Here is a 27180-nt window from a genome sequence, read left to right on the forward strand (position 1 = left end):
ACCACTCCTCTAAAACTAAAAGTTTCCAATTTGCATAATTCTATTTTCTATCTAACAAGTTCTTAAAGGGATTGATTTGAATTACTGCATCGCCAACTCCAGATTTCCTGTTTGCTAATGGGCACACCTAGTCCAACTCCCTGTGTACTCCACTAGGCACAGTACTGAAGAATACATTCTAGAAAGATATACATATATTCCCCTTCTCCAAGCAGTAATTAATGTCACATATAAAGCTTAGTTTACTTAACTTCAAATTAGCCTAGCTTTCCTTTCGGTTCTTTTATGAATTTTTTGCATATCTGAAGGATCACAGAGAAAGGGATAACGAAAAAGAACAAACAACAACAGGATAATAGTAACTCAAATATATTTCTGAATTTTAAAAATAAAACAAACTAAACTATTAATTAAAAAACCATCCAAATATGATAGTAAAATCTGTATCTTAGAACAAAAATAAAAATCCTGTTCACATTGCAAAGGACCCTGTACACATAAAACAACACCACATTTCTGTTAAAAAAGAAGTTGTTAAATATACCGTGACAAACACAATACTGGAATCAAATTGCAGATCCCTAGATATGAGAAGCCAGATGCCAAAACGATCAAGTCCACAAGAAAAATACCAGAAAGAAGTGGTAAAGAGGGTATATTGTTAAACTGATTATATTGCACCTATCATCTGTAAAGGTAAAACTCTTGGATTTTACCCTTTCTACTTAAATGTGTATAGAAGAACAAGATTTAAAGCATTTATCACATTTTGTAATTCTTTGCAATCGAATCTTTTCCATCCCACTTACAGCAGGTATTATTTACTAATGCAGTGAAGCCGAGGTGTGTGTAGCTATATGGGGTCGTCAAGATCGGGCACCTACACTAAGTATAATTTAAGCTTTTAAAAAATAATGTCAGATGCAGAATATGCCAAGACGAATTTTAGCACAGATGTCATCAATTTTTTTAAATGAAAAGAGAGAGAAAAATAAATACGTTTGTCTCATTCTGAGATACTAGCATTTGTTTGTAGGAAGTGTAATTATGAAGGTACGAAGTAGAGAGCAAATTAAGTACTTTGACACAAGAATCTGAGACATTTTAAAAGCGAAGTTAATCGATTTGGCTCCTGGCTGGCTCAAAACATATCTAAACGAAAGGGATCAATTGGAACCGAAGGCTCAAAAATCAAACATTAACATTACAGCCAACTTATTTTAGGAAGAGACTTGAAATATTTAAATTTTGACAGTAACTTATCGATTAGGTAGAAAATATTCATATGAAGGAATATTTTATCTTCCAAAAGTTGAAACATTGAAAATCATATAAATGGATCCTAACAGAAAAGAGAAGGCAAATGAGGATTATAAAATAACAATAGGAATCGCACTGAAACTCCAATTTTGGGTAGCAGCGTAAACATCTCCAAACAGAATAAAATATCTCAATAAAAAGAAATAATACTTCGTATACACTGGATAGTACAATAAATTTATTTTAATACTCCGTATCAATTAACATACTTACATATGTGAAATAAAATTGAGATTGTTTTTTCTATTAAAAGTGATGAAGGCCACACCTTTTATGCCTTATTTCTTTAAATTTTCATGCGATTCTATTATCTACATATATTTAATTACATTTTGAAACAAAATTCGTATTATAGACTAAATAAATGGCGGATTTAATTTAAACTTGAGCCAATTCCATTTGTGTATACGTACATCACAAACGATAGTGGTAGACCCAGGGGAGAGGAGGACCTGTCTCCCTAATCCCCCTCATTGTAGTTGCATTTGACTTTCCTGCAGCTTCAACATACGTTTACACAAAACTGTGCATTAAACAAGGAAAAAAAGAGCAAAAATTAAAAAAAATTTAGGGTCCCCTCACATTTCTCGATACGCCGAAGAATAGTACGGATGTCATGATATAGCAGAAATCAAAGACCTCAGTGTATTCATTCGTGTATTCATGTATTAATTCCTGTATTAGACAATAATTCGTGTATTACAGCAGTTGTTGAAATACTGAAAAAAACGTTCTTTTTTTTCACAGCAACCATGAAACATATTCACTATGCTTTGTTTTGCCTGTTCCTATTTACTTTTGTCATAAAGTTATCATATTAATCAAGACGGATTTTTTTCTACAGTTCTTCTTAAATCTAACAACTTCAGGATACTTTATTTCGAAAGTTATTTTTTGGTGTTAGTTCACTTTAATAGAGAAACTACCAAATAATGACAAAAAGTAAAAATAGTTTGAAAAAAGAAAATAAAGTAACGTATCAAAGAATGATTTTCAAAACACAGCCCCCTACCGAGAAAAAGACGAACAAAATTATTTGTGCAGTTGGCTGTCGAATCAGGACTTGAATGATTAAATATGAAAACTATAACTTATGCGTATGACACAGAACTGTTACCAAAAAAAGACTTTATATAAAGATCTGAGAACTCAATGGGCCTACTTTAAAGTTTATCATTTCGAAAGCAGTTTTAAAGTACTTCTGGTTATCCCAGTATTCTAACAACATTGGAAACGGGTAAAATTTTCTGAGCAAAGAGCAAGGTAACACAGAAAAAAAGTTTCGATGACGGCTTTCTACGTCCAGTTTTTTGTATTGAAAAGGTCAAAATTCAGACTGTGTAAAGGGAAGCAGAAAAAATGCAAAAAACAATCAGTTTTATCCAATCAAATATTTTTTTCAAATTTAAACTTCAAAATACAGTTAAATCAGCAATAAAACAACAAAAGCGTTTAAAAAGTAAATTGAAAGTCAACAAAATGAGAGCACCAATGATACCATTTTCAGCAAGGAAAAGGGAACAAATAGGCCAGTGGTATTTAAATTGTATTAATATCTACTCTGGATTTTGATTCAGGTGGTGAAATGGAAGAGGGACTGAGGGAAAAGGTTTGTTTCAAGCTTACTTTAGTCCCTTTTCACTTTCGACACTTGGTAGAGAAAAACGGATTCAAACATAAAATCGAGCCCCCAGGTAAAGCCCAACCCCCTAACCAGGTTTTTTGAAAGAAAAGACCTCAGACGTTACAAAATAGAAATATTCTGCACTATAAAATAAGAACAAAGATAGATTATGGAATTTCAGCACCCCCTTGTAGCCTATAAACTACTGATATAAGATATTTGTTTAATTCTTTATTTTTTCTGATATCCAGGTGAAAACAAGCTACTGTCTACATTGGATTGATCACTCTCCGGGACAACATTAAAAAAGACTGACTATCACACTTACTAAATTGCACTTTTTTTTACTTAAAGGAAAACAGAGACCAGTAGTATATCAAAATAAAGCTATGTACGACGGGAGTAATTCAAGATACAAAAAGGATCGCACTTAGAGCGTTTTGAAGTTTAATTGTCTAATTGGTCGATTAACTTATATAAAAATAATGAATTTCTCGACAACGAGGGGTAATATATTAAAATTTACTGAATAAAAATGGATGGTTCCAGAAGTCAATGTCGTTAGCTCCAATGTTTAATTCAAACCAGAGAAATGAAGAAACAAAAATAAAAAGGAAACAATATTGAAACTCTTGAAAATGGCTGGTACCTAAGCAAGGAAACCAGGACTTGGTTTATTTAAGGGGAGGGTATATAGTGCAATTATATGAAAATTGCTCGACATTGAAGGTAAAACCGTAATAATCCTAAGTTTATACGGGGGACAAACACCTCATCTTTTCCCAGTGTACGTCCCTGTAAAGCAGAATATAATCAAAACAGGAAATGGACATTTTTTTTTCCTTTGCTTTAATATCACGGAATTAATCCATTTAGAAAACAAACGGCTAATACCGAACTAAATAAAAAATGGTGCGAATCACGCATTTGAAATCAAATCAGAAATACAGGAAGAAAATATATTCTAAAGAAAGCTATCATTAGGCACCAAACACTTAATCAGGAGGGGGGAGGGTCACTAAAATATCACGACATTTACCACCATATCTTAAAATGTTCATTTCATTTTCCTGTTTTCTGTTGTTTTGACACCTTTGTTCATCCCAAAATAGGTCTTCAAAAAAAACCTAAGCTTTATCTTGTCTGAATATAAATTCTATGCACTTAACCATTTAATACTTGAACTAACCGATCCTTACGAGTATTGATCTTGTAAATACCAATTTGACATGTAAAAAATGCAATATATCCTTTGGATTCCCACAGCTTTAGAACTGCAGAGTCCCGAGTCCCCTCCCCCTTCTTGAAAGAATGTTAAGCTAGTTTTTGAACATTACAAAAATAACTAGACATCTACTAGTTTTAAATATTAGTATTGTCATTTGACAAAGCAAATATTCGAGGATTTGCGACTTTGAAAACCTCGAGCACGTTATCTTTATATTCACTACGACTATTTGTTTGAGGATACTGATGGTTTTACTGATTGATGACCAAACCTATCCAGAGTATTCCTCTATCCCGTCTATAAAATAGAGTGCAAAAATAACAGAAAACTTTAGAAAATACCAAGAGCACAAGGGAATAAAGAGTATGTTTTTTTTTTTAAAGACAAATTGATAACAAGCTAGTGAAACTAGAGTTAAGCACCCCTCCCTACCATCCTGAACCAATATTCTGTATATTAGAACGAATTCCCGGATGCACAAACTTATATCACATTTGTAAACTAACTAAATAAACTAACTACTTTATAAGAACTAAATTTGGATATTGTTCAAAACTGTTATCTAAAGACACCTCTTAAAAAAAAAAAAAAAAAAAAAACTTTGGGCAAACACGTCGATAAAAGGGGGGGGGGGGTCAGACCTGCAATACTTTGCATAGGCGAAGCAAAATTTTGAAAAAGGATCATACAATCCAGAAAAGTCATGTTGTTATCGACTGTTACTAAAATTTGGCTTCTTTTTATTTTCTATGGGGAGCAATTATGTATCTAGTCTGTTCTGAAATTACCTGTTTTATAAATTTAGACATGATAAAAGTAACTAAGCTATTTCAAGATTGACGGAAATCCAAAAATACTAAATTTAATACAAACAAATTTCCAATTTCTTTAAAAATTTAAATTTAAAATTCCCAGAATAATTTCTCTGCAAGTACTTCTTGCAGAGGTACTTTATAACAGGTAGGCAGAAACTAGGCATTATTGTGAAGAAAATGCACCAGTGTCTTTAGCTAAAAGGACCTGTGACATAATTTTAGGGGTTAAATAAGATACTGAAGCCATATCATCAGGCTAATGATTTTATATTTTAAACAGATTTTTTTTTTCTTTTGAATCCACAGAAATTTCTCGAAGAAAGCTCGGATCTTTCACCAATCCTAAAAATGCTATTCTTTACAAGTACATTTTAGGCTCAAAAGTTGAAAAGATTATATCTTGAACTATTTATGAAGGGAAAGGGGAGGGTAAAACTTCAGTAGCGCAAGCCCTTGAAAGTCAAAATTCTAAAACAGAATTGGTTTTGGCACCTCTGAGTTTTTAGGTATTTTATTCTCCTTTCTACTTATTTTATTATAATTTTAAGTGATAATTCTTCAGACAACACTCATCATTACTTCATTAGTTCTGAGCATCAGCTTATTTTAGGGTAAAAAAGACAAGCAAGCCTAAATGCAAAAAATACGGACACATCTAATATCAGTCAGACTAATCTGTATCTGAGTTTACAGGCTTAGTCTCTTTAATTTTTACATCTCCAGCTGCTAAAAATGGTCTCAGCAATTTGAAATTATTTCTTCTATCTAGAATTAAGTGTATAACTAGATGAAGAGGCAGCTATATTTCGCTATTGGACTCCTGACAACCGAGAAAACCTACCAGTTGAACTGGCAAGGTTGTTAGTTCGTTTTAAAAAGTAGTCCTCCAACCCCTTTTTGTGATTGCAAAATTAAAAATTTTCGTTTCACAACTTTTGAAAGTCCGAAGCCCGAAAAAAAGAAGTTGCTTTAATAAATTTGAGTTTTCAGGTGATTTTTTATTCTTTCTATTGATTTTTCGATTATTTTCAGGTCATTATATTTTAAACAGCTACGCTACACATTACGTCGACCCTGAACTGATTATTTTCTGAACAGCAGCTAGCCTTAATATAAAATAGAAAACAAAACCTGAAAACAAAGGAATGTATAGGAATCTAAAATCAATCCTACTAATAAGCACCAAATTTATCTCTCAAGGCCATCTGCATCTGCAGGCTTTGTCTCTTTCATCTCTGCATCTCCAGTATCAGCATTAACCATTTCCCTAGTGTTACTACACTCATGACTAGTTTCTACTATACTCAGCTTTTCTGGACAAATTTGCTTTTGCCATTGTTCATATTCCACTTTATACGGAAGAAGAGGAATAACAAATACAGATATGTCATCCACAGTCGCCACTTTTTCCTCAACGGTTCGCCATCCTTTCTGTGTGTGTTTCCCACGGGAGTTCATCACCAAATCCTGTGCAGCCGAAGTAAGCCTGAAAATAAAAGAAACGATTATATATTTGGCCTATGTAAAAGAAGGGATATACAAGACCTATCAGATCTCAACTAAATATGACAGGGGCTAGCAGCTACTTATTAGCCCAATAGGAAGGAAGTTAAATAAGATAAGATAAGAGAGATAAGATAAGATTTATTTGCAAAAGAACTATCACAAGCTCTAAAGAGCCGAATTCGCTTTATATGTCACTAAAAGCTAAGAAAAAAATCAAAATAGTACATTAAGTCAAACACTTAAAATTAAAAGGAATTAAAAAAGTAAAATCATCAAAGATAAACTTAACAATTAAATTACAAAAACATTGCAGTAAAAAGGGGAATTTGGCAATTACATGATCACGAATTATTATTAAGGTGTTTCAGAATAAATGGTATAAAACTTTTGCGAAACCTTTCTGTAACAGCATGAATCGGAGAGTAAGTTGGGATTGCTAAGGAGGCTGACCGGGGGAGTCGGAGTCTAATGGGATTGTGAAAATCAGGGAGTAAGTCCTCAGTGCGGGGATTGGAAATGACTGATTTAGCGAAAAGCAGGCAAATTTTTTCCCTCCTTTCTTTTAAGGTGGTAATGCGCGCAGCTTTAAGGAGGAAGGAGTATGGAATTTTGCCTTCTTTGTAAATGATCCTGAGCGAACGCTTTTGGACCGACTCGATTTTGTCACTAAGTTCATTTGAAAGTTGCGAATGCCAGACCGGACATGCATATTCCAATAACGGTCTGATAAAGGATAAGTAAACACGGAGGGAATGTATCTTAGGACAATTAAATTTGTTTAGTAGCTTAAAAATGGATAGTGAAACATTTGCTTGTTTAACAATGTTGGATACATGTGTTTCCCACTTAAGATCATTAGAAATTGTGACACCAAGAAGCTTAACATGTTTCACTAGCATTTCGCTTGGGATCGGATCGCAAAAAGCAGGAGTAGATTTCAAGAAGTTTATTGTCATTATCTGTGATTTAGTGGGATTTACTGTCATATTTAGATTCTTGGATTCATCCGAACATTGGGTTAGGATTTCAACGGGGTCACTTTTAATATTCCTATGACATACTTCAAGGATCGACAAGTCATCAACATATTTCCATCGTTGGGGGAACTCCTTGCCAATTTCGTTAATCATGACAAGAAATAATAGTGGTCCCAATAAGGTTCCTTGAGGTATTCCACAGTACCTAGGGAGGGGGTTAGAGAAGGTATTTTTGTATTTTACAACTTGTGATCTGTCTGAAAGGAACGATATAACAATATTTACTAAGAGTGGGTCAATTTCAAAGTTATCATGTAGTAAACGAATTAGGATAGTGTGGTCAACTAAGTCAAACGCTTTTTGGAAATCGACTAAAACCAGGTTTAGCCAAACATTTGGTTTCTCTAGTTCGCTTAGGATCGTGTGAATCAAGTGTACAAGGTAATGGGTGGTGGAGGTTTTTCTTAAATTACCAAACTGTCGGATGTCAATGCGTGGTATAATTTTAATTTTAAGCCAGTCACAAAGGAACCCTTCGTAAAGCTTAGAAAAAACTGGAGTGAGTGTAATAGGACGTATGTTGGTTATAGTCAGACTGGAAGATTTCTTTGGGATGGGTGTTATAAAACCAAGTTTCCAGCAACTTGGGAATTTACCAGATTTTGTAATTTGGTTAAAAAAATATCAGATAAAGGTCCAGCAATTGTGTCTGAAAAGGCTTTAATCAAGTCAATTGGGATGTCTAATGGGCAAGTACTTGATTTTTTGAGCTTTTGGATTTTATTTATAATATCAGAGGGAGAAATTTGGGGGAAAGAGGTGGAGGGAGGAAAAGTTTGACCTGAGCCAGTGAAAGGGGGGAGACTTTGAACTATGGACGCAAGATGCAGGTTCAAATCGTTGGCTATCTTGGAAGGGGGCTCAGGGAGATGAAAATTAACTTCAACAGGGTTTTTTCCGCAAATCTCTTTGATTTTCCTGTACCATTGTTTGGGTTTGTTAGAATACAAATCCTTAACCTTACTATTGTAATACCCAGAAGCTGCCTTTCTCAATTTTCTCTTCAGGAACTTTCTTAGATCATTAGCCTGTGAGATATGTCCTTGCTTGAACAAATTGATTTTTTTCCTTATTAGTTTTTTAAAAGTCGCAGTAATGTAAGGTTTATCGGTAGAGCATATTTTAATTTTTTTCTCCGGAAAATGGGCTTCATAATTATTCCTCAATAAACTTTGGAGGGACAAAGCCTTGAAGTCGACATCATTTGTTTGGTACACAGGGGACCAATTTTCACTGGTGATCCAAGAGCCAAAATTGTAGAGTCCTGAGTCAATTAGAGGTCTAAAGACGGTTTCAGTAATAGTAAAGGAATGTTTAATTGTAGCTAGTGGAGATAGGAGTAGGCTAAAGTGGTAACTACCTCCGAGAGGGGGAAGAATGGTGACGGGTCTGTAGAAATTTGACATATTGGTGCATATTAAATCAAGAGTAGAATTGCCTTTGGTAGTAGGGACTTTTACAATTTGTTTTAGACTAAAAGTATTACATGTAGACTCAAGTTTTAATTCATTTGCATCACCTAAGAGGAAAATTCCAGCATTTGGGTATTTAGATAGTACATAGTCGGCACTACCATGCAATTTTTCAATAAAATTAATTTTTTCAGTCGCTCTCTGCCCAGGAGAGTAGTAAAAACAGCACAGGACAATCAAGTTGAAAGGACGTGGTAAGACTTTAGGTCGAACACAAACCCACAAAATTTCATCAAAGGGAGTAAGACAAGGAACTAATATTTCTGAAGGATAAAAATCATTACGGACAAAGAAAAGAATTCCACCCCCTTTCTTACCCAGAGGGTGGGTTTCGGGTCTGAGTTTAATAAACTGGGTGAAATTATTCATTTTTAACATGTGTGTATTTTGAGCGTGTACTTCAGTAATAGCGATTATGTCTGATCTATATATTTTAGAAAAGGAGTCTAATTCATTAAGTTTGTCAAAATTAAGACTTTCAGCGTTGCTTAACAAAAGTGTGGGAAATTTAAAACGACCTGCAAAGGTACCATTTTTATACTTAACTTTATTTAAATTACAAATGGGTACAGGGGGCGTGGTGGGATTCTTAGCGGGGGCCAGATTAATGTAGTCAGAACAGGGGACCAAGGGAGCACATTTGACTTTTATGGGATGACTATTAGGGTCAACATCGAAAGATGAATTATTAGAGTAAGAAAAGGATTTATCTTGGGGATTTGGGGACGGGGGGACGGGCAATGATATGGATGAAGCACGAGGAGAACAATTGGGATTCATTGTAAGACAATTAAAAAGTCTCAGACCTGAGTCACGTTGACAGGGTAGGCACGAGGGATAAAACGAATGGACTGGGGGTGGGGTTTCGTAAAGTGCTGGGAAAGGGGGCCTGGTTGGGAGTAGTGATTCATGTCCGTCAAGAAATTGTTGGTTTGTGGCAGAGTAGGGAGGGTACAGGGCAGCATACTGTGAGGGGGGAGGAAATAGGACTTCTGTGTGCGGGGTGGGGGAGGAGGTAGCAAAGGATAAGGGAGGAGAGTTCGGGATCGGGAAGGGTTTGTCAATTTTTGAGCTGTGCCTGATGAACTTTGATGAGAAATTTTTGCTTGAGTGCGGTGCACTAAAAAAGGACGGCGGAAGGGAGATGAGTGGCTCTTACAATTTTTATCTTTGGACAGGGACACTGGAACAGGGCCCCAGGGAGGAGAATTAACATCATTTAATTTTGGTGCATGGGCAAAACTACAATATTTGTTATTACAAGCTAAAACTGGACAAAGCTTCACATGGTCAAAACTGCACTTAACGGAACCACAACTACCTGAAATAAAATTACGACATATATGTAAAAATTTGCACTGCTTACTAAATTTACAACGATTATGATTAAAATGTTTGCATATCACATTTTTTTTTTTGTTGGTACTCTTTTGCTGGAACTTTGTTGATGCACTTGGCTGAAAATCATTGAGCTCATTTTTTTTAGTGTAATTTGCCTTAATTCTATTTTCGAAAACACTTTTTGGCTGGAGCTTGGTTGAAGAAAAAACGTGTTCAAATACACAATTGTCTCCTAATTGGCAAGAACCTGCCAAGATTATATTAGCACATTTTAGTTTATTATCAGAAGAGACAGTCCTATTACGCAGGCTATTCACCTTGTTAATATCCACACGTTTTTGAGCATCTGTAATGTGGTAATCAAGGCTACCATTATAATTAGCCTGTATCAAGGGTGGATTGAGGTCAATGAAAATTTCCGGATTTGTGTCACTTGTTGTGACAGGTATCACTGGATTTAATCCTCTAAGTCCTTCATCAATATTCATTTGGTTTATGGACATTGCACTTTTTTTATGGTCAGAGATGAAAGTGTTATTAACCACATTCAAAATGGAATTACATGCAGGTTGATTTGCTAGATCGCTTTGGTGAATTGTCAAAAAATTGGAGATGAAAGTTAATGCATCCGTTAGCTTTTCTTGTATAACCAAGATTTTGGTAATATCTGGTTGTAAGATGGGGGGTGTAGGGACAGTGTCCGTTTGAACTGATTTATCAATGCTACAGTCAATTGTTTGACAAGATGCATTTGTTTTCCCTTCAGAACAGCCTCGGCGTTGGGGAGGGACAAGGGAAATTGTAGGATCACACAAACTAGTGCCAGCCTTGTTAGAAACGGTTGGTTCTTCAGTTAATAGAGGAAACTGGCTGAGCGGAGTGTCTGGAAAATGTTTAGGGCTGCTGAGATCACTTAGAATGCTAAGAATCCTTCTTCTTTCAACAGGGGTACGGGGTGTCGGAGAAGTTCCGGATGAGGAGATAGAAAGCACTGGAGAAGAAGTACAATTTACCTTAGACTTAGTAGAGCAATCTAGGCACATCCAGGAGTTATTCCAACTAGTGATTTCTATCCTAGCACACTTTTCAGTCCCTGCATGGAACCAAGAACTGCAATTAACACATTTGACTGCGTTTGAAGTAACCCGTAATCTGCATTCAGGACAAAACTGTTTTGATTTCATCATTTAGTCTTGCAACACAGGTTTATGCCTTATTTAATTGAAAGGTCTTAGTATGTCTTAACAGGTCACTAATTATTAGAGCAAGCGAAATGCGACTGCATTGAATGAATGCTAGATGCGAACTGAATGAGAACTAACAAGTTTATAGAGTATTTGCTACTAAAAGGAAATGTCACCTGACTTTTAAATCTTTTTTTATTACAGGTTAAATTACGTCTTTGTATCGATAGACCAATCCTATTAAGGGTAATCCACAACCATAGAAAATCCTCCAGAGCTACCAGAGAGGTATCACAACCTTCGTAGATATAGAGATTGTTAAAAAAAAAGAAAAAAAAATTCAGCGCATCTGTTTTATCGTTGGTTCGTAATAGGCATGAGACTCATTTCTGGTGTTGCAGAATTCCACATCGAACAGAAAACGTGAAGGAGCACACAAGTGTTCCTCATAAGACGTAGTTTTACCTATTTTACCCCACAACTGTAACCCATGAGGTTACAGATCATTCAAATACTTCAAAGGGTCAATACAACTACACACGCTCCTCCTCCATCCTAATATATTCAAAGCCTCTCTTTATACACCCTCCCAGAGAGTTCGCATTTCCCTTCATTCTTTCCTTGTAACATCTACCCACCCCAACTGCGGACGACCTGCTTTCCGTTCAGCCCTAGACGGTTGGTCGAAAAGGACAGTCTTTGGCAATATGTCATCCTTCGTCCGCAGAACGTTCCCTAGCCGTTTCAACCTTTCTCTCATTAGAGTCCCATAGAGCCAGATCAACACCACGCTTTTCGCACAGTCTACTCTTTAAAATGCGGCCGCACTGAAAAAAACAAACAAAAAGAAATTAGGAGTCGCGAGAATCCAAACTAGAAAATTACAAACTGTGATGAAAAAATGCATTTGTTGAATCTAGTAGAATAAAAAACTCCTACACCATACCGAATGGTTCTTGGCCTTTTTTACTAATGTAACTTTTTAATTACTAAAATTTTGATAAATCGACTCGATGCAGCTTCGATAGAGTACATGTGATTTAGTAAAAAAAAATTAGTCAACTGAGCCCTATCGCGACAATCTGAAACCACTGGGTCGATACGATCACCCCTAGGAAAAAAAAACAAAGCAAAACAAATAAACACGCATCCAGAATCTTTCTTCTGGCAAAAAATACAAAATTCCACATTTTTTTCAGATAGGCGCTTGAAACCTCTATAATAGGGTTCTCTGATACGTTGAATCCGATGACATGATTTTCATTAAGATTCTATGACTTTTAGGGGCGGTTCTTCCTTTTTTTCAAAAATAATGCAAATTTCCTCAGGCTCGTAACTGTTGATGGGTAAGACTAAACTTGATGAAACTTATATATTCAAAAATCCTATTATTAAATTAAATTTGATTAATTATTGTTAATATTAATAATTATTATTAAATTTAAGCATAAAAATCATATTCTTTTGATGTATCTATTGGTATCAAAATTCCATCTTTAGACTTTCTGTTGCTATTGAGCCAGGTCGCTCCTTACTTACACTTGGTTACCACGAACTGTTTGATCTAGAAGGGCAAATGTGTAATCTTTTAGCGAAAATACCAAAAAAAGATGTTTTTATTCAATTGAAGTACCTCAAAAGGAATTTTAATCTGGAGGGGGCGGATCAAGGAGGGCGTAAAGGTATTATGAGTTTATTCAGTGAAACAATTTTCTCCTTTAACATCTAAACTGTAATTTTCTTTTTTTTTTATTACGGAAAGAGAAAGGAACACATACCCAGTCTAACCCTTTGAAGGGAACAATGCTTTCAAGTCTAATAAATACGTTAAATTTAAGCACAAAACTTAATTAAAATTAACGAGAACAGGCCAGAAGAAAAGAGCTAGCAAGACTTACACAATCTTTTAACTAAATTCGCATTCATGAGCGTTTTATGGTAGTACAGCAAACAGGCAAATTTTAACACCGCCAAAAACAACAAAAATATCAGCAGAAAAACAAGAAACAAAAATAAACTGTCAAGTCACACGAAGAAACGACACAATACGCCATTTCAAAAGCACCGTTAAAAAAGAAAAATGACTCGTTGGGATTAAATCATTTTCTATTCATCCAAACAAACTATTCACTAAAAATGCACATGTCATGTCTTTGCAATCATGGGAGATGAGCCTGAAGACGCTACCCCATACCAGATGGACAGTCATTAACGTCATTACCCGGACATTTGGTGAATAGTGGATGCTACAATAGACAGGACCTTAGAAGTGGATGACTTGCTAGTAATTGAAAGAAAAGAGAAAATACCTAGAAATATCGAACGTGCAGCAACTGCCAAGACTTAGCTAAAGAGGGATAGAACAGATGTTAAAAACAGGAAGAATATATTTATTTTGAATTGCCAATTAAGAACTGTATTAGGCAGTTTCGAATACGGTTTAAATCAACTTTATAGAGGATTGGGAGGGGGGGTTAACCAATTATTTTCCAGTGGGACTAAGAAGCAAGAAACTTCTATCTTTGAAGCATTCATAATATATTTTTCCCTTTTTAACCAACATTTTAAGATTGCTTGAGCATTCAAGGAGTTTTTCTTCATATGCTGTTCCTACACTAATCCACTGTCAACGTAAGTTTTGTTAAAGATCACGGACATTTTCAAACACGTTCACTGAACAAACACAAACTCAGAATGGCTTGAAAAGGTACTATACATAGTCTTTCAAGTCAAATAGTGCATACCAGGTCATGCTAGCGAAAGAAAGCACTTATGGATTGGTGATATTAGGTCCACAAAAACTTTTAGATCAGGACTTATTAAACATTCTTTTGTCACGACATCAATGAACTCATTGTTTTGACAGTACATTTTTTTTTTAAATTTTGAGTTTACAATAAACTTGACTAGATTTGGGGAAGAAGCAAAATGTATGGGCTAAATGAATAAAGTACGTATGACAGAGCAAAACGATCCGAGCGAAGTTGAAAATCATCGTGCTAAACGCAATGGTGACAAGTATAACTAAATATGGGGCAGAGACGTGTTCACCAAAGAAAAATTTATCAATATAATTCCAGATAAAATTTTATCTGAAATTTCTACATATGCTGGGAACTTCCAGAAAAATTATTTAGTTACGACACTAAAAATAAAGCTTGGTGATAATATAGTACAGTTTAGCCTTCTAGAAGAAAAAATACACATCTTGGTTGAACTTAATCACTGAAAATGTCCAGGTAAATCTATAATCAAGAAAACCTTGAAATTTATTTTCTCACAACAAGTATTTTGCCAGGATTGCGTTTTGACTGTAGACGGTCGAGAACCTAGGTGATGGTTGAGGACGGTGATTATAGACGAAAACAAGCAACAATAGCGCGCCACATGATGCACCTCCTCTCACTAACTGTATTTCGGAATACCCTTATATGGCTAAGTTTTATAACCCTATTGAGAATTAGTCTCGTAAAGTTTTGGTTTGACCTCAAACAAATTGCTATACAAATGATTCTTTCACTACCAGACTAAAAAATGTTCGCTGATTCCAAATCTGAAAAAGCTTATCGCTCTGGCTCGTTTACAAGTTTGAGGCTGAGGGCAAATTTCTTAATGTAAAGAGTACCATCGTGAAAATATTATTCCAAATTCGAGAAGTAGTTTAGAGGTTTGATTTAAAATCCCTACATGCATCAGAACATAACAGCAGCTTGGACTCAGGATGGAGAGGATCAAATTCGAGGTACATAAAAGTCTGGTCGTTTGAAAAATTGACATCGTCTACAAGTTCCGAAGAATCACTGCAGCAGCAAACCACCTGAGGGCAACACAGCTACGCATGCTCATCCTCCCATTCTAACCTATTCCAAGCCTCCCTCTTTACACCCTCCGAAGACGTTCTTATTTTCCTTAAATCTTTCCTTGCGACATCCTCTCAACCCATTCGGGGATGACCTGCTTTTCAATTGGCCGACAAGGACGATCTTTCACAATCTGTAAACTTTCATCCATAGAACGTGTCCTAGCCATCTCAAATTTTCTCTCATTATAGCCCTAGAAAGATGGATTGAACCACATTTTTTGAGCTGCTTAGTGTTTGAGATACAGTCAGTCATTCAGCTACCCAAAACAATCCGTAAGCAATTTCACTGGAAAACATCTAACAAGTCCTCTGTTTCTTGGAGTGTCCACGCTCAGAACCATATTTGACCACTATGATCACTGTGGCTCCCAATATTCTAATCTTGGTTCGCAAACTTATCTTCCTATTCTTCCAAACTCTTTTCAACTGTGAAAAAAACACCCTGGGTCTTAGCTATTCTAATTTTAACATCTTCATTGTACTCATTTTATTCATTGTGCTGTCCCCATGATCGATCTTATCGCTACCCAACATCACATCTTCACCTTCGCTAAGTCCTAGTCTTAATGACTTAGTCTTCTTGACATCGATTTTTGAGCCTATTCTTGCCCCACTGAACTCGTAAAAACTCTACAAATTCATTTACTTTGATAACATTTTCATCTAGGATACCCATCTGACTTCTTGTTATCCCAATGTCTTTGCTGTGCTTCTTAGGACAGGGCCATCAAAATGATCCATAAAAATGGGGACAGAACACAATCCTGTTTAACTTCTGATTCAATACCAAACCAGCTACTAGCCTCATTTCCTACCTTAATCACAGCCAGGTTACTCTCGTAAATAGCACTAATCACTTTAATGTATTTATCTGGTATACCATACAGGAATAAATCCATCCTGTTTCTGATAAAATCCATTCTGTTAGCTGAATCAAACGCTTACTCATAATCAACAAAACTTAGTACTAAAGGGGTTTGATGACTCAATCACTTCTCAATTAAAAGGGAAAATTTGATCGACGCACCCTCTACCCTTCCTAAAACCACACTGATCTTCTCTTAAAATCGCATCTAGAGCACCCCTAAGTCTAAAAAGTATCATCATACTAAGTAATTTGCTTCCTACAGAAATCGATCTAGCATCTCTATGATTACCACACTCACTCTTGTTACCTTTTTTGGAGCGATTTTAACTAAAATTTTCCTAGAATCATTGGATACTTCCCTCTTTTCAAAAACCATATTCAAAATCTTCAATGACTTATCTCTAGCCTCACAACCACCATATTTAAGAAAATCATTTACTACACCATCAGCATCCAAGGCCTTGATATTATTATTATTATTTTTTTTCTGTAACTAATTCTTCCTCACAAAATAAATCTTAATTCACATCCAAAGCTTAACAAAACTTTCAATCTTTTCTACATCTTTTCCTGTAACTCAATCAAGGTTTAGCACATTCTCAAAATGTTCTACCCATCTCTGTTCAACTCTTTCCTTATCACTAATTGTAGCCCTGTTCCCATCTTAAACTGGGAACTTAAACTGGGAAACTCCATGGTATCCACTTCACACCTCCTGAATTCATATTTAAATACTTTATCCACTTTCTTTACATTCCTCTTATTCTCATATGGTCAATCACTCAAATAATATTTGTACGAGCCCATCCTCCTCTCTATTAAACATAAACAAAATATTCAATGATATTCCTTGGTGCGGACATTGTCAAATTTTAAACTTTCAGTTTAATAAGCTCTCCAAGAGCACCCTGGTGCCTTTCGAACCGCATCTGACGGTCCCAAGTCCCTGTAAAGGGGTAAGGGTTGATTGAGAGGCTAATAACCTGTAAACATAAAAACCTAAATATTACGAAATATTCAGTAATGAATAGCCTTGGAAATAGGAACTTAATGATAACGAATACTGCGAGCCCCCGGTCACAATTTTTGGCGATGAAACACTCGTTGCATCGTCGAATCGGATGACGGAGAATCCGAATTCGGATTCCGGAACGTGTGAACTAGGAAACACAGCCTGGAAGAATTAATAGTGTCATGAAGACCCTTGAAAATGACCATATCGACTTTGCTGTCTTATCAGAGACACATATTCCTGAATTTTGGACTACGATTGCGACAATTGCCATTTGCTGTTTTCTGAAAAAGAACGGGTGGAACTTATGGAGTGGTCCTTGCGATCAGTAAGGGAGCTAGGAAATCCCTCTCAGATTGGGAACCTGTCAGTGACCGTCTATTAAGAGCAAGTTTTGTTACTACTGAAGCGAAGATGACTACCGTTGCTGCGTACGCACCTACTAACGAAGCGGATGAACCAGAAAGACTATTTATATCAGCTATTTAACGATGTTCCTCATAAAGTCCAAACAACCTCATATTCTAGTGATTTGTGGGGATTTTAATACGAAGAGTGGAAGTGGCGCCCAATGTACATCCACAGAGATTGGCGTACGTGGCCACGATGATTTGAGTGAAAATGTCATATGTCTGATTGATTTTTGTGCTACGCATGAATCGTTGGAGGAACTTGGTTCTAGCACAAGACGGTTCATAAGTATGCTTGGAATCCTCCAACTGGCAGGACCAAGAGCCAAATAGACCCCACAGTTATTAGTAAACGTAGGAGACGATTCCATGAAGATGATAGAGCGTACCACGGTGCAGACTGCTTCTCAGACCATCAACTCGTGATAGCAAATTACAAATTAATGCTGAAGCTTGCGACGAAAACCTGTAACAATATTAAAAAGTTTGATGTTGAAAAACTTCATGACAAGGCTCAGCCGATGATATTTGATCTTGCACTGGAAAACAGATTCGCTGATCTGGAACTTGAAGATTGCAATGCACAGAGTACTAATGGACTTTTGAAGTCAGTGACGCAGTGCATTAATGATGTCACAGGAACAGTTTGGTATAAGAAACGTAAGAAGGAAGAATGAATTAGTACAAAGAAAAGAGCAGATATAAAATTGCTTGTTGATAAATATTTGTCTAGTCATCTCAGTAAAAACCCTTATTGTGATATTTGAAAGAGCAATATAAAAGTGCTGATAAACAGGTAAAGTAGTCTGTAAGGGAGGATAAGAGAGCATGTATCAAGAACCTAGACACAGAGGCCGAATAAGCTTCAGGTCGTGGAGATAGTAGAACTGTGTACTTATTAAGCAAAAAGATAGCTGACACCCGAACTGACGTCAGGCCATTTGTCGAAGATGTAAATGGTCAGCTTTTGAACAGTCCGTAAAAAATGATAGAACGGTGGAGACATTGCTTTGCAGGTGTTCTCGACCAGCCTATCCCCCAGGGTACACTTGATATCCCAGAAACGCTCTTTAATCCTAATATATATTCAGATCCGATTTTCTTTGATGAAGTTGACACTGTTAGTCCTTAAGAAATGGGAAAGAGCTGGCCACGACAGAATCCTACTTGAACTGCAGAAACATGGCAGAAACACTGTCAAGAAACCACCTTTTAAACTACTTAAGAATATATTGAGGGCTGAGGTTATTCCATCTGAATGGAAAAAGGCATGATTGTCGAATTTTTCTAGAAAGGAAAGAAATCAGTGTGCTATCTGTAGAGAAGTAACAATCCAGACGATTGGAAGTAAAGTTCTCTACCAAATGATATCAAATAGAATTCAAGTAGATTTTGGACTGAGATAAATAACATGCGTTTCGGCCAGTCAGTCGTGCTACAACCTTATTTATTTATTTTATTTTACATCCACATAATACATAAAGTAAATATGGTGGAGTAAATATTCTAAGAATCAATAGATTGATTTAAAAGGAAAATCAGAGGCTTAATGCCGGTCGGGATTTAAAATAAGAGCTCTGAGTCACGATGTCCTTTAAATATCAAAATTCATTAAGATCCGATTATCCACTCGTAAGTTATAATTACCTAATATTTTCTAATTTTTCCTCTCCCTTTAGCCCCCCCAGATGGTCGAATCTGGGAAAACGACTTTATCAAGTCAATTTGTGCAGCTCCCTGACACGCCTACCAATTTTCATCGTTCTAGCACGTCCAGAAGCACCAAACTCGCCAAATCACTGAACCCCTCTCCCCAACTCCCCCAAAGAGAGCGAATCCAGTACGGTTACGTCAATCACGTATCAAAGACATTTGCTTATTCTATCCACCAAGCTTCATCCCGATTCGTCCACTACAAGTGTTTTCCAAGATTTCCCTCTCCAACTCCCCCAATGTCAAAAGATCTGGTCGGGATTTGAAATAAGAGCTCTGAGACATGAATTCCTTCTAAATATAAAATTTCATTAAGATCCAATCACCTATTCGTAAGATAAAAATACTCCAATTTTCCCGTTTTCAAAGAATTCCGATTTCCCCCTCCAACTCCCCCAGCTCACTTCAATGTCAGCAGATCTAGTCGGGATTTAAAATGAGAGTTCTAAAGCCCAAGATCCTTCTAGATATCAAATTTAATTAAGATCTGGTCACCCTTTCGTAAGTTACAAATACCTCAATTTTCAAAATTACCGCCCCCCCCCCAACTTCCCCAAAGAGAGCAGATCCGGTCCGGTTATGTCATTCACGTATCTTAGACAGGTTTTTATTCTTCCCATCCAGTTTCATCCTGATATCTCCGCTTTAAGTATTTTCTAAGATTTCCGGTCCCCACCAACTGCCCCCCCCCCAATGACGCTGGATCCGGTTGAGATTTAAAATAAGAGATCTGAGTTACGAGGTCCTTCTAAATAGGAAGTTTCATGAAGATCCGATCACTCCTTCGTAAGTTAAAAATACGTAATTTTTTCTAATTTTTCAGAATTAACCCCCCCCCCCCAATAGAGCAGATCCGTTCCAATTATGTAAATCACGTATCTAAGACTTCTGCTTATTTTTTCCACCGAGTTTCATCCCAATCCCTCCAATCTAAGCGTTTTCCATGATTTTAGGTTCCCTCAACCAAACTCCCCCAGATCCGGATCGGATTTAATAAAAGAGCTTTGAGACACAATATCCTTCTAAATATCAAATTTCATTGAGATCCGATCACCCATCCATAAGTTAGAAATACCTCATTTTTTCTAATTTTTCGGAATAAACCCCCCCTCCCAACTACCCCCAAGAGAGCGGATCTGTTCCGGTTATGTCAATCATGTATCTAGGACTTGTTCTTATTTTTCCCACCAAGTTTCATCCCGATCCCTCCACTCTTAGTGTTTTCCAAGATTTTAGGTTTCCCCCTCCCAACCCCCCCCCCAATGTCACCAGATCCGGTCGGGATTTAAAATAAGAGCTCTGAGATACGATATCCTTCTAAATATCAAATTTCATTGAGATCCGATCACCCGTTCATAAGTTAGAAATACCTCATGTTTTCTAATTTTTCAGAATGACCCCCCCCCCCCCAACTACCCCAAAGAGAACGGATCCGTTCCGGTTATGTCAATCATTTATCTAGAACTTGTGCTTATTTTTCCCACCAAGTTTCATCCCGATCCCTCCACTCTAAGTGTTTTCCAAGATTTTAGGTTTCCCCCTCCCAACTCCCCCCAATGTCACCAGATCCGGTTGGGATTTAAAATAACAGCTCTGAGACACGATATCCTTCCAAACATCAAATTTCATTAAGATCTGATCAACCGTTCGGAAGTTAAAAATACTTCAATTTTTCTATTTTTACCGAATTAACGGGGTCCCCTCCCCCCCCCCAGATAGTTAAATCGGGAAAACGACTATTTCCAATTTAATCTGGTCCGGTCCTTGATACGCCTGCCAAATTTCATCGTCCTAGCTTACCTGGAAGTGCCTAAAGTAGCAAAACCGGGACCGACAGACCGACAGAATTTGCGATTGCTATATGTCACTTGGTTAATGCCAAGTGCCATAAAAGCACAAAGAGAAAAACAAATAAACACACAAAATCAACGAAAAAAAACGGATAAGGCGGTGATTAGGGGATAGGCGCGCAGAGGCTGTACTGGGGAGTTTTCTGTGAAGAATCTCCGATTTTAAAGTTATATCAGGAACTGAAAATTTTCTAACTAGGGTCCGGTTTTTGTTCAAGGTGCAAGACACAGAAGAAATTTGCAAAATTTGAAATAATTTATCCGAATTCTTTTTTAAATTACTATTAGTAAGAAGGGAGAAAAGACCTGAAGCATAAAGGACGGAATGATCACAGAAAGTAGAATAAAGTTTCTGTTTGCAACATTCTTTGCATAGCCAATCTGAATCTTTTACACAAACAGTAAGCTGACGTAAGCTCGAAAGATTGTTAGTAATAGAGATACCAAGCCAAAGAATACAATCAACAAGAGGGATAGTGAAGTTATTACAATGAAGGAGAGTAGTAATAGCACAGTTATAGGGAAGAAACTCACATTTATCTATATTAAGTGAAAGACCAATATCAGGGAAAGCATCAGAAACTATAGAGACCATTTGGGAAAGACCCTTTTAGGAATGGCTAATCAGAAGCAAGTCGTCAGCATAAGCAAGATAAGAAACATCCTTAAGACCAGAAAGGTATGTACCTGAACCTTAGTCAGCACACTAGAAATACAAATCTTAAAAAGCATAGGGGACAGAACACCGCCCTGTCTAACTCCTCTTCGTACCCTTATAATAGTGGTGTCTGGTGCAGATCTTAATTGAAGAAAAGAATTTGAATACCAAAATCTATGAAGCATTATTACAGAGAGATTGACCACAAAATCATACAGAGAAACAAGAGCTAAGAGCTCATATGGCACTTGTGACGAGGCCAGAAGAGCTAAGAGCCAAGAGCTCATATGGTATGAGCTCTAACAAAAATTCTAAGAATCAATAGACTGATTTAAAAGAAAAATCAGAGACTTAATGCCGGTCGGGATTTAAAATAAGAGCTCTGAGTCACGATGTCCTTCTAAATATCAAAATTCATTAAGATCCGATCACCCACTCGTAAGTTATAAATACCTCATTTTTTTTCAAATTTTCCCTCTCCCTTTAGCCCCCCAGATGGTCGAATCTGGGAAAAAGACTTTATCAGGTCAATTTGTGCAGCTCCCTGACACGCCTACCAATTTTCATCGTCCTAACACGTTCAGAAGCACCAAACTCGCCAAATTATTGAACCCCTACCCCCAACTCCCCAAAGAGAGCGAATCCAGTACGGTTACGTCAATCAAGTATCTATGACATTTGCTTATTCTATCCACCAAGCTTAATCCCGATTCCTCCACTCTAAGCGTTTTCCAAGATTTCCGATGTCCCCTCCAACTCCCCCAAATGTCAACAGATCTAGTCGAGATTTGAAATAAGATCTCTGAGACATGACTTCCTACTATATATCAAATTTAATTAAGATCCGGTCACCCGTTTTTCTAATTTTTCCAAATTAACACCCCCCAGCTCCTCCATAGAGAACGGATCCGTTCCAATTATGTCAATCACGTATCTAGAACTTGTGCTTATTCTTCCCATCAAGTTTCATCCCGATCTCTCCAATCTAAGCGTTTCCCAAGATTTTTGTTTCCCTCCTCCAGCCCCCTATGTCCCCGGATCCAATTCGAGTCGAAAATCAAGCATCTGAGACATAATCTCCTTCTATATATCAAATTTCATTAAGATCCGATCACCTATTCGTTAGATAAAAATACCTCAATTTTCACGTTTTCCAAGAATTCCGGTTTCACCCTCCAACTCCCCCCAATGTCATTGGATCTACTCGGAATTTAAAATAAGAGCTTTAAAGCACAATATCCTTCTAAATATCAAATTTCATTAAGATCTAATCACCCGTTCGTAAGTTACAAATACCTCATTTTTTCGAATTAACCTCCCCCCCCCCCTACTCCGCCAAAGAGAGTGGATCTGGTCCGGTTATGTCAGTCATGTATCTTAGACTTGTCTTTATTCTTCCCATCCAGTTTCATCCTGATCTCTCCGCTTTAAATATTTTCTAAGATTTCCCCCCCCCCCCCAAATGACGCTGGATCCAGTTGAGATTTAAAATAAGACATCTGAGTTACCAGGTCCTTCTAAACATGAAGTTTCATAAAGATCCGATCACTCTTTCGTAAGTTAAAAATACATAATTTTTTCTAATTTTTCAGAATTAACTACCCCCCCCCCCCCGATTCCCCCAAATAGAGCGGATGCGTTCCAATTATGTCAATCACGTATCTAAGACTTCTGCTTGTTTTTACCACCATGTTTCATCCCGATACCTCCACTCTAAGCGTTTTCCATGATTTTAGGTTCCCCCCGCCAAACTCCCCCCAATGTCAGCAGATCCGGTCGGGATTTAAAATAAGAGCTTTGAGACACGATATCCTTCTAAATATCAAATTTCATTGAGATCCGATCACCCATCCATAAGTTAGAAATACCTCATTTTTTCTAATTTTTCAGAATTAGCCCCCCCCAACTACTCAAAAGAGAGCTGATCCATTCCGGTTATTCAATCATGTATCTAGGACTTGTGCTTATTTTTCCCACCAAGTTTCATCCCGATCCCTCCAATCTAAGTGTTTTCCAAGATTTTAGGTTTCCCCCTCCCAACCTCCAACCCCCCAATATCACCAGATCCGGTCGGGATTTAAAATAAGAGCTCTGAGACACGATATCCTTCCAAACATCAAATTTAATTAAGATCTGATCAACCGTTCGTAAGTTAAAAATACTTCATTTTTCCTTTCTTTTTCCGAATTAACTGCCCCCCCCCCCCAAATGGTCAAATCGGGAAAATTTCTAATTTACTCTGGTCTGGTCCCTGATACGCCTGCCAAGTTTCGTCGTCCTAGCTTACCTGGAAGTGCCTAAAGTAGCAAAACCGGGACCGACAGACAGACAGACCGACAGAATTTGCGATTGCTATATGTCACTTGGTTAATACCAAGTGCCATAAAAAGGAGCTGACTACGGACCACACTATCAAACGCTTTTGAAAGATCCAAAGCACAAATATAAAGACCATTTCCCTTGGAAGAATTATCAGCCAGTAAAGAAGGCAGAATCTTATGCGAATGCTGACAACCCACCCTATGCCCCAAACCAAATTGGTTCTCACCCTCATTAATATTTTTAGTCAAAAAAGGTAGAAGGATATACGCGAAAACCTTGCTAATATTACAACAGACAGTAATAGGTGGTTAGCAGGAGCAATCAGTCGGCGACTTTCCCCTTATTAAAATTGCGAAACGGCGAAACAGTGAAACCACACAGAAAACTCTCAGGTACGCTTGAAGTACATAGACACATTTGAAAAAGATGCAAAAAGAAAATATAAGGAGGGTGCAATCAATCGACATATGTATCTTAGAAATTAAACTTTTAAACTTTTCACAGCATCCATTACGGAAGAAAAAGACATGGGCACTATTTGGCGTTGCGAAATTGTTGTACTAAAGAGGGGGGTAAGAAGGCGAGTATATGCAGAATGCATTTAATAGTTAATCACCAAAAAAATCGAAAAATAATGTTTATACCAAGCTGAATGTGGAAGGCAATTACTTTTCATAGTATCATCATTTAACTTGTCAGTATTGATCACTTTTAGCCAATCTTTCCTACTCATAGGGAAGTCTATACCGCGGTAACGTGCCGACCTCAGATAAAGTTTATATTAGGTTTTAGTTTTAGATTTGAAATCAGTCACACACCCGAAACTTGGCCGACCACATTCATTCCATATCTGGAGCTATAGCTTCGCTTTATTTTTATCGACTTTAAACAAGGGTCCATAGACCAGATAGGTTTTTGTGTTTTTTTTCCGAATACGTTGCCGAGGTACGGCAGATTCTGCCTTTTTCATACACATCAAAAGTTAGTTATAGTAACAGTCAATATCGGCTTTACCATTCGTAGGTACCTGACGCTGAAGATAATGATATGGAACACGGATGGTAGAAAGAAGGGCTGTCCAGGTAGAGAAGTACTGCGGTATATTTGCTTTGCTCCAGTTGCTTTTTTCAAACCACTTCGATTTTTCTCGCGAGCGATTGATTTCCGACAGATCAATATCCACTGTAAATGTCCCTGAAATTGGCATGTGGTCAGTATCTTACTCATTAACATGAATAGAAGCAGAAGAAGAGATAATATCAGGCGAGCAAATAATATGGTCAATATCACTTGTACTTCCAGAGTTATGAGCATATGAAAATTTGTGTGATTTGGGCGCAACACGGTACGACGGAAGACATTCAAAAAGCGAATCACATTTCACAGAAGATCGTTTAATATCAGTAATAAGGTCTCCAATTATTATATACTGTAGAGAGTTTGACAGTACCTGATTCACAAGCGAAGTGGCCGAGTGGTTAACGCGCCGAACTCACAAGCGAAGGGTCGCTGGTTCGAATCTCGGTGGTGCCGACCGTTTGGTTTAGGACGAGGGTTAGTGGCGTTTCCCCGTAAGACAAGCCAAAAGTCCACCCAGCTTCAAATGGGTACCTAGAGAAATCTAGGGAAAAGCACGGGAAAGCGTCGGATGGCTTGCCCCCAACCACGCATTGCACCCCGGCCGAGGGCTGAGAATCAGGAGATCGGCACCTGCGCTACGCGAACCCTAATCAGTTTGCATGCGAAAGTTTGCTTTTGCTTGCTTTGATTCACAAGATTGATTTCCGACAGATCAATATCCACTGTAAATGTCCCTGAAATTGGCATGTGGTCAGTATCTTACTCATTAACATGAACAGAAGCAGAAGAAGAGATAATACCAGGCGAGCAAATAATATGGTCAATATCACTTGTACTTCCAGAGTTATGAGCATATGAAAATTTGTGTGATTTGGGCGCAACGCGGTACGACGGAAGACATTCAAAAAGCGAATCACATTTCACAGAAGATCGTTTAATATCAGTAATAAGGTCTCCAATTATTATATACTGTAGAGAGTTTGACAGTACCTGATTCACAAGATTGTTCAGCAGACCACAAGCCTTTGCGAATTTAGTCAAGGATCTGATCGAGTATCCTTCATATGGGAGATAAGAGTTTATAAATACAATACTGCCGACACACACAGCCAAAAATATTCGTCGGAGTAGAAGAGTACTGGGGAGGGTAGATGAATGTCCCGTTTAAAGACACAGGCTAGTCCACCGGAAGGGCGACCGCCAGTGACTTATGCTGGACTCAGGAACGCAGTATGATGCTGACTTCGACGCAAAAAATTTAAACATGAAGCAGTGAGAAGATGCTTCTGGAGACATACCAAATCGTAGGAATCGTGCAACTCATCAATAATAAAATCCTTATCTTTGGTGCCATTTATATTAAAAGAAATTACTGAGACTGATGCACTCATCGTTGAAAGGTGGAGTTGCACTTTATTCGATTCTTAATAACAGGGCAGGAAAAGCTATAGGAAGGGTATTTCTGGCTGTAGTTTGCGCAGTAAAGATCGGCAATGCATGGCTCATCTTTTGTTGATATGTGCGGCCCTCCACAACGAGCTAATTTTGAGAGAGCGCTGGGACAGGAGTTCTGCAGAGGGTCTAAAGGTCGCCATTTAAAACAGCATTTGTGCAGGTCCTTAAACTCGTAAACAGGAAAAATTTCATAGCCCACCCTGAGGCCATGCTTGAAAAACGTAGATTGAGCAAAATAATCCAAAAATTCGAGTTTCACAGATTTAGATAAGCCCAATCTTTTAGCACCTTCGATACCATCTATTCTTAACCCTTCGGGTACTTCTTGAAGAATCGAATGAACGGTAGGTACAGGTCATCATTTTTTTTAGACTTTCTGAAAGCTTTTGATTTGGTCAACCGTGGAAAAATGTGGAAAATTCT

At 37.3% G+C, this 27180-nt stretch overlaps 1 protein-coding gene across 2 annotated transcripts in view; it reads right to left on the reverse strand.

Annotated features, from left to right (window-relative positions):
- Window positions 1-353: 353 nt before the first annotated feature.
- Window positions 354-27180, reverse strand: part of LOC136035376 (protein phosphatase 1H-like) — a 76929-nt gene continuing 50102 nt past the window's right edge. For both annotated transcript variants that reach the window (XM_065717141.1, XM_065717140.1), the window contains exon 8: window positions 354-6473. In XM_065717141.1, coding sequence (XP_065573213.1) covers window positions 6176-6473 — 298 coding nt within the window. In that variant the 3' untranslated portion in view covers window positions 354-6175. The remainder of the gene's footprint in view (window positions 6474-27180) is intronic.

This window comes from Artemia franciscana, chromosome 14 (genome assembly GCF_032884065.1).
Source record: "Artemia franciscana chromosome 14, ASM3288406v1, whole genome shotgun sequence".
NCBI classification, from domain to species: domain Eukaryota; kingdom Metazoa; phylum Arthropoda; class Branchiopoda; order Anostraca; family Artemiidae; genus Artemia; species Artemia franciscana.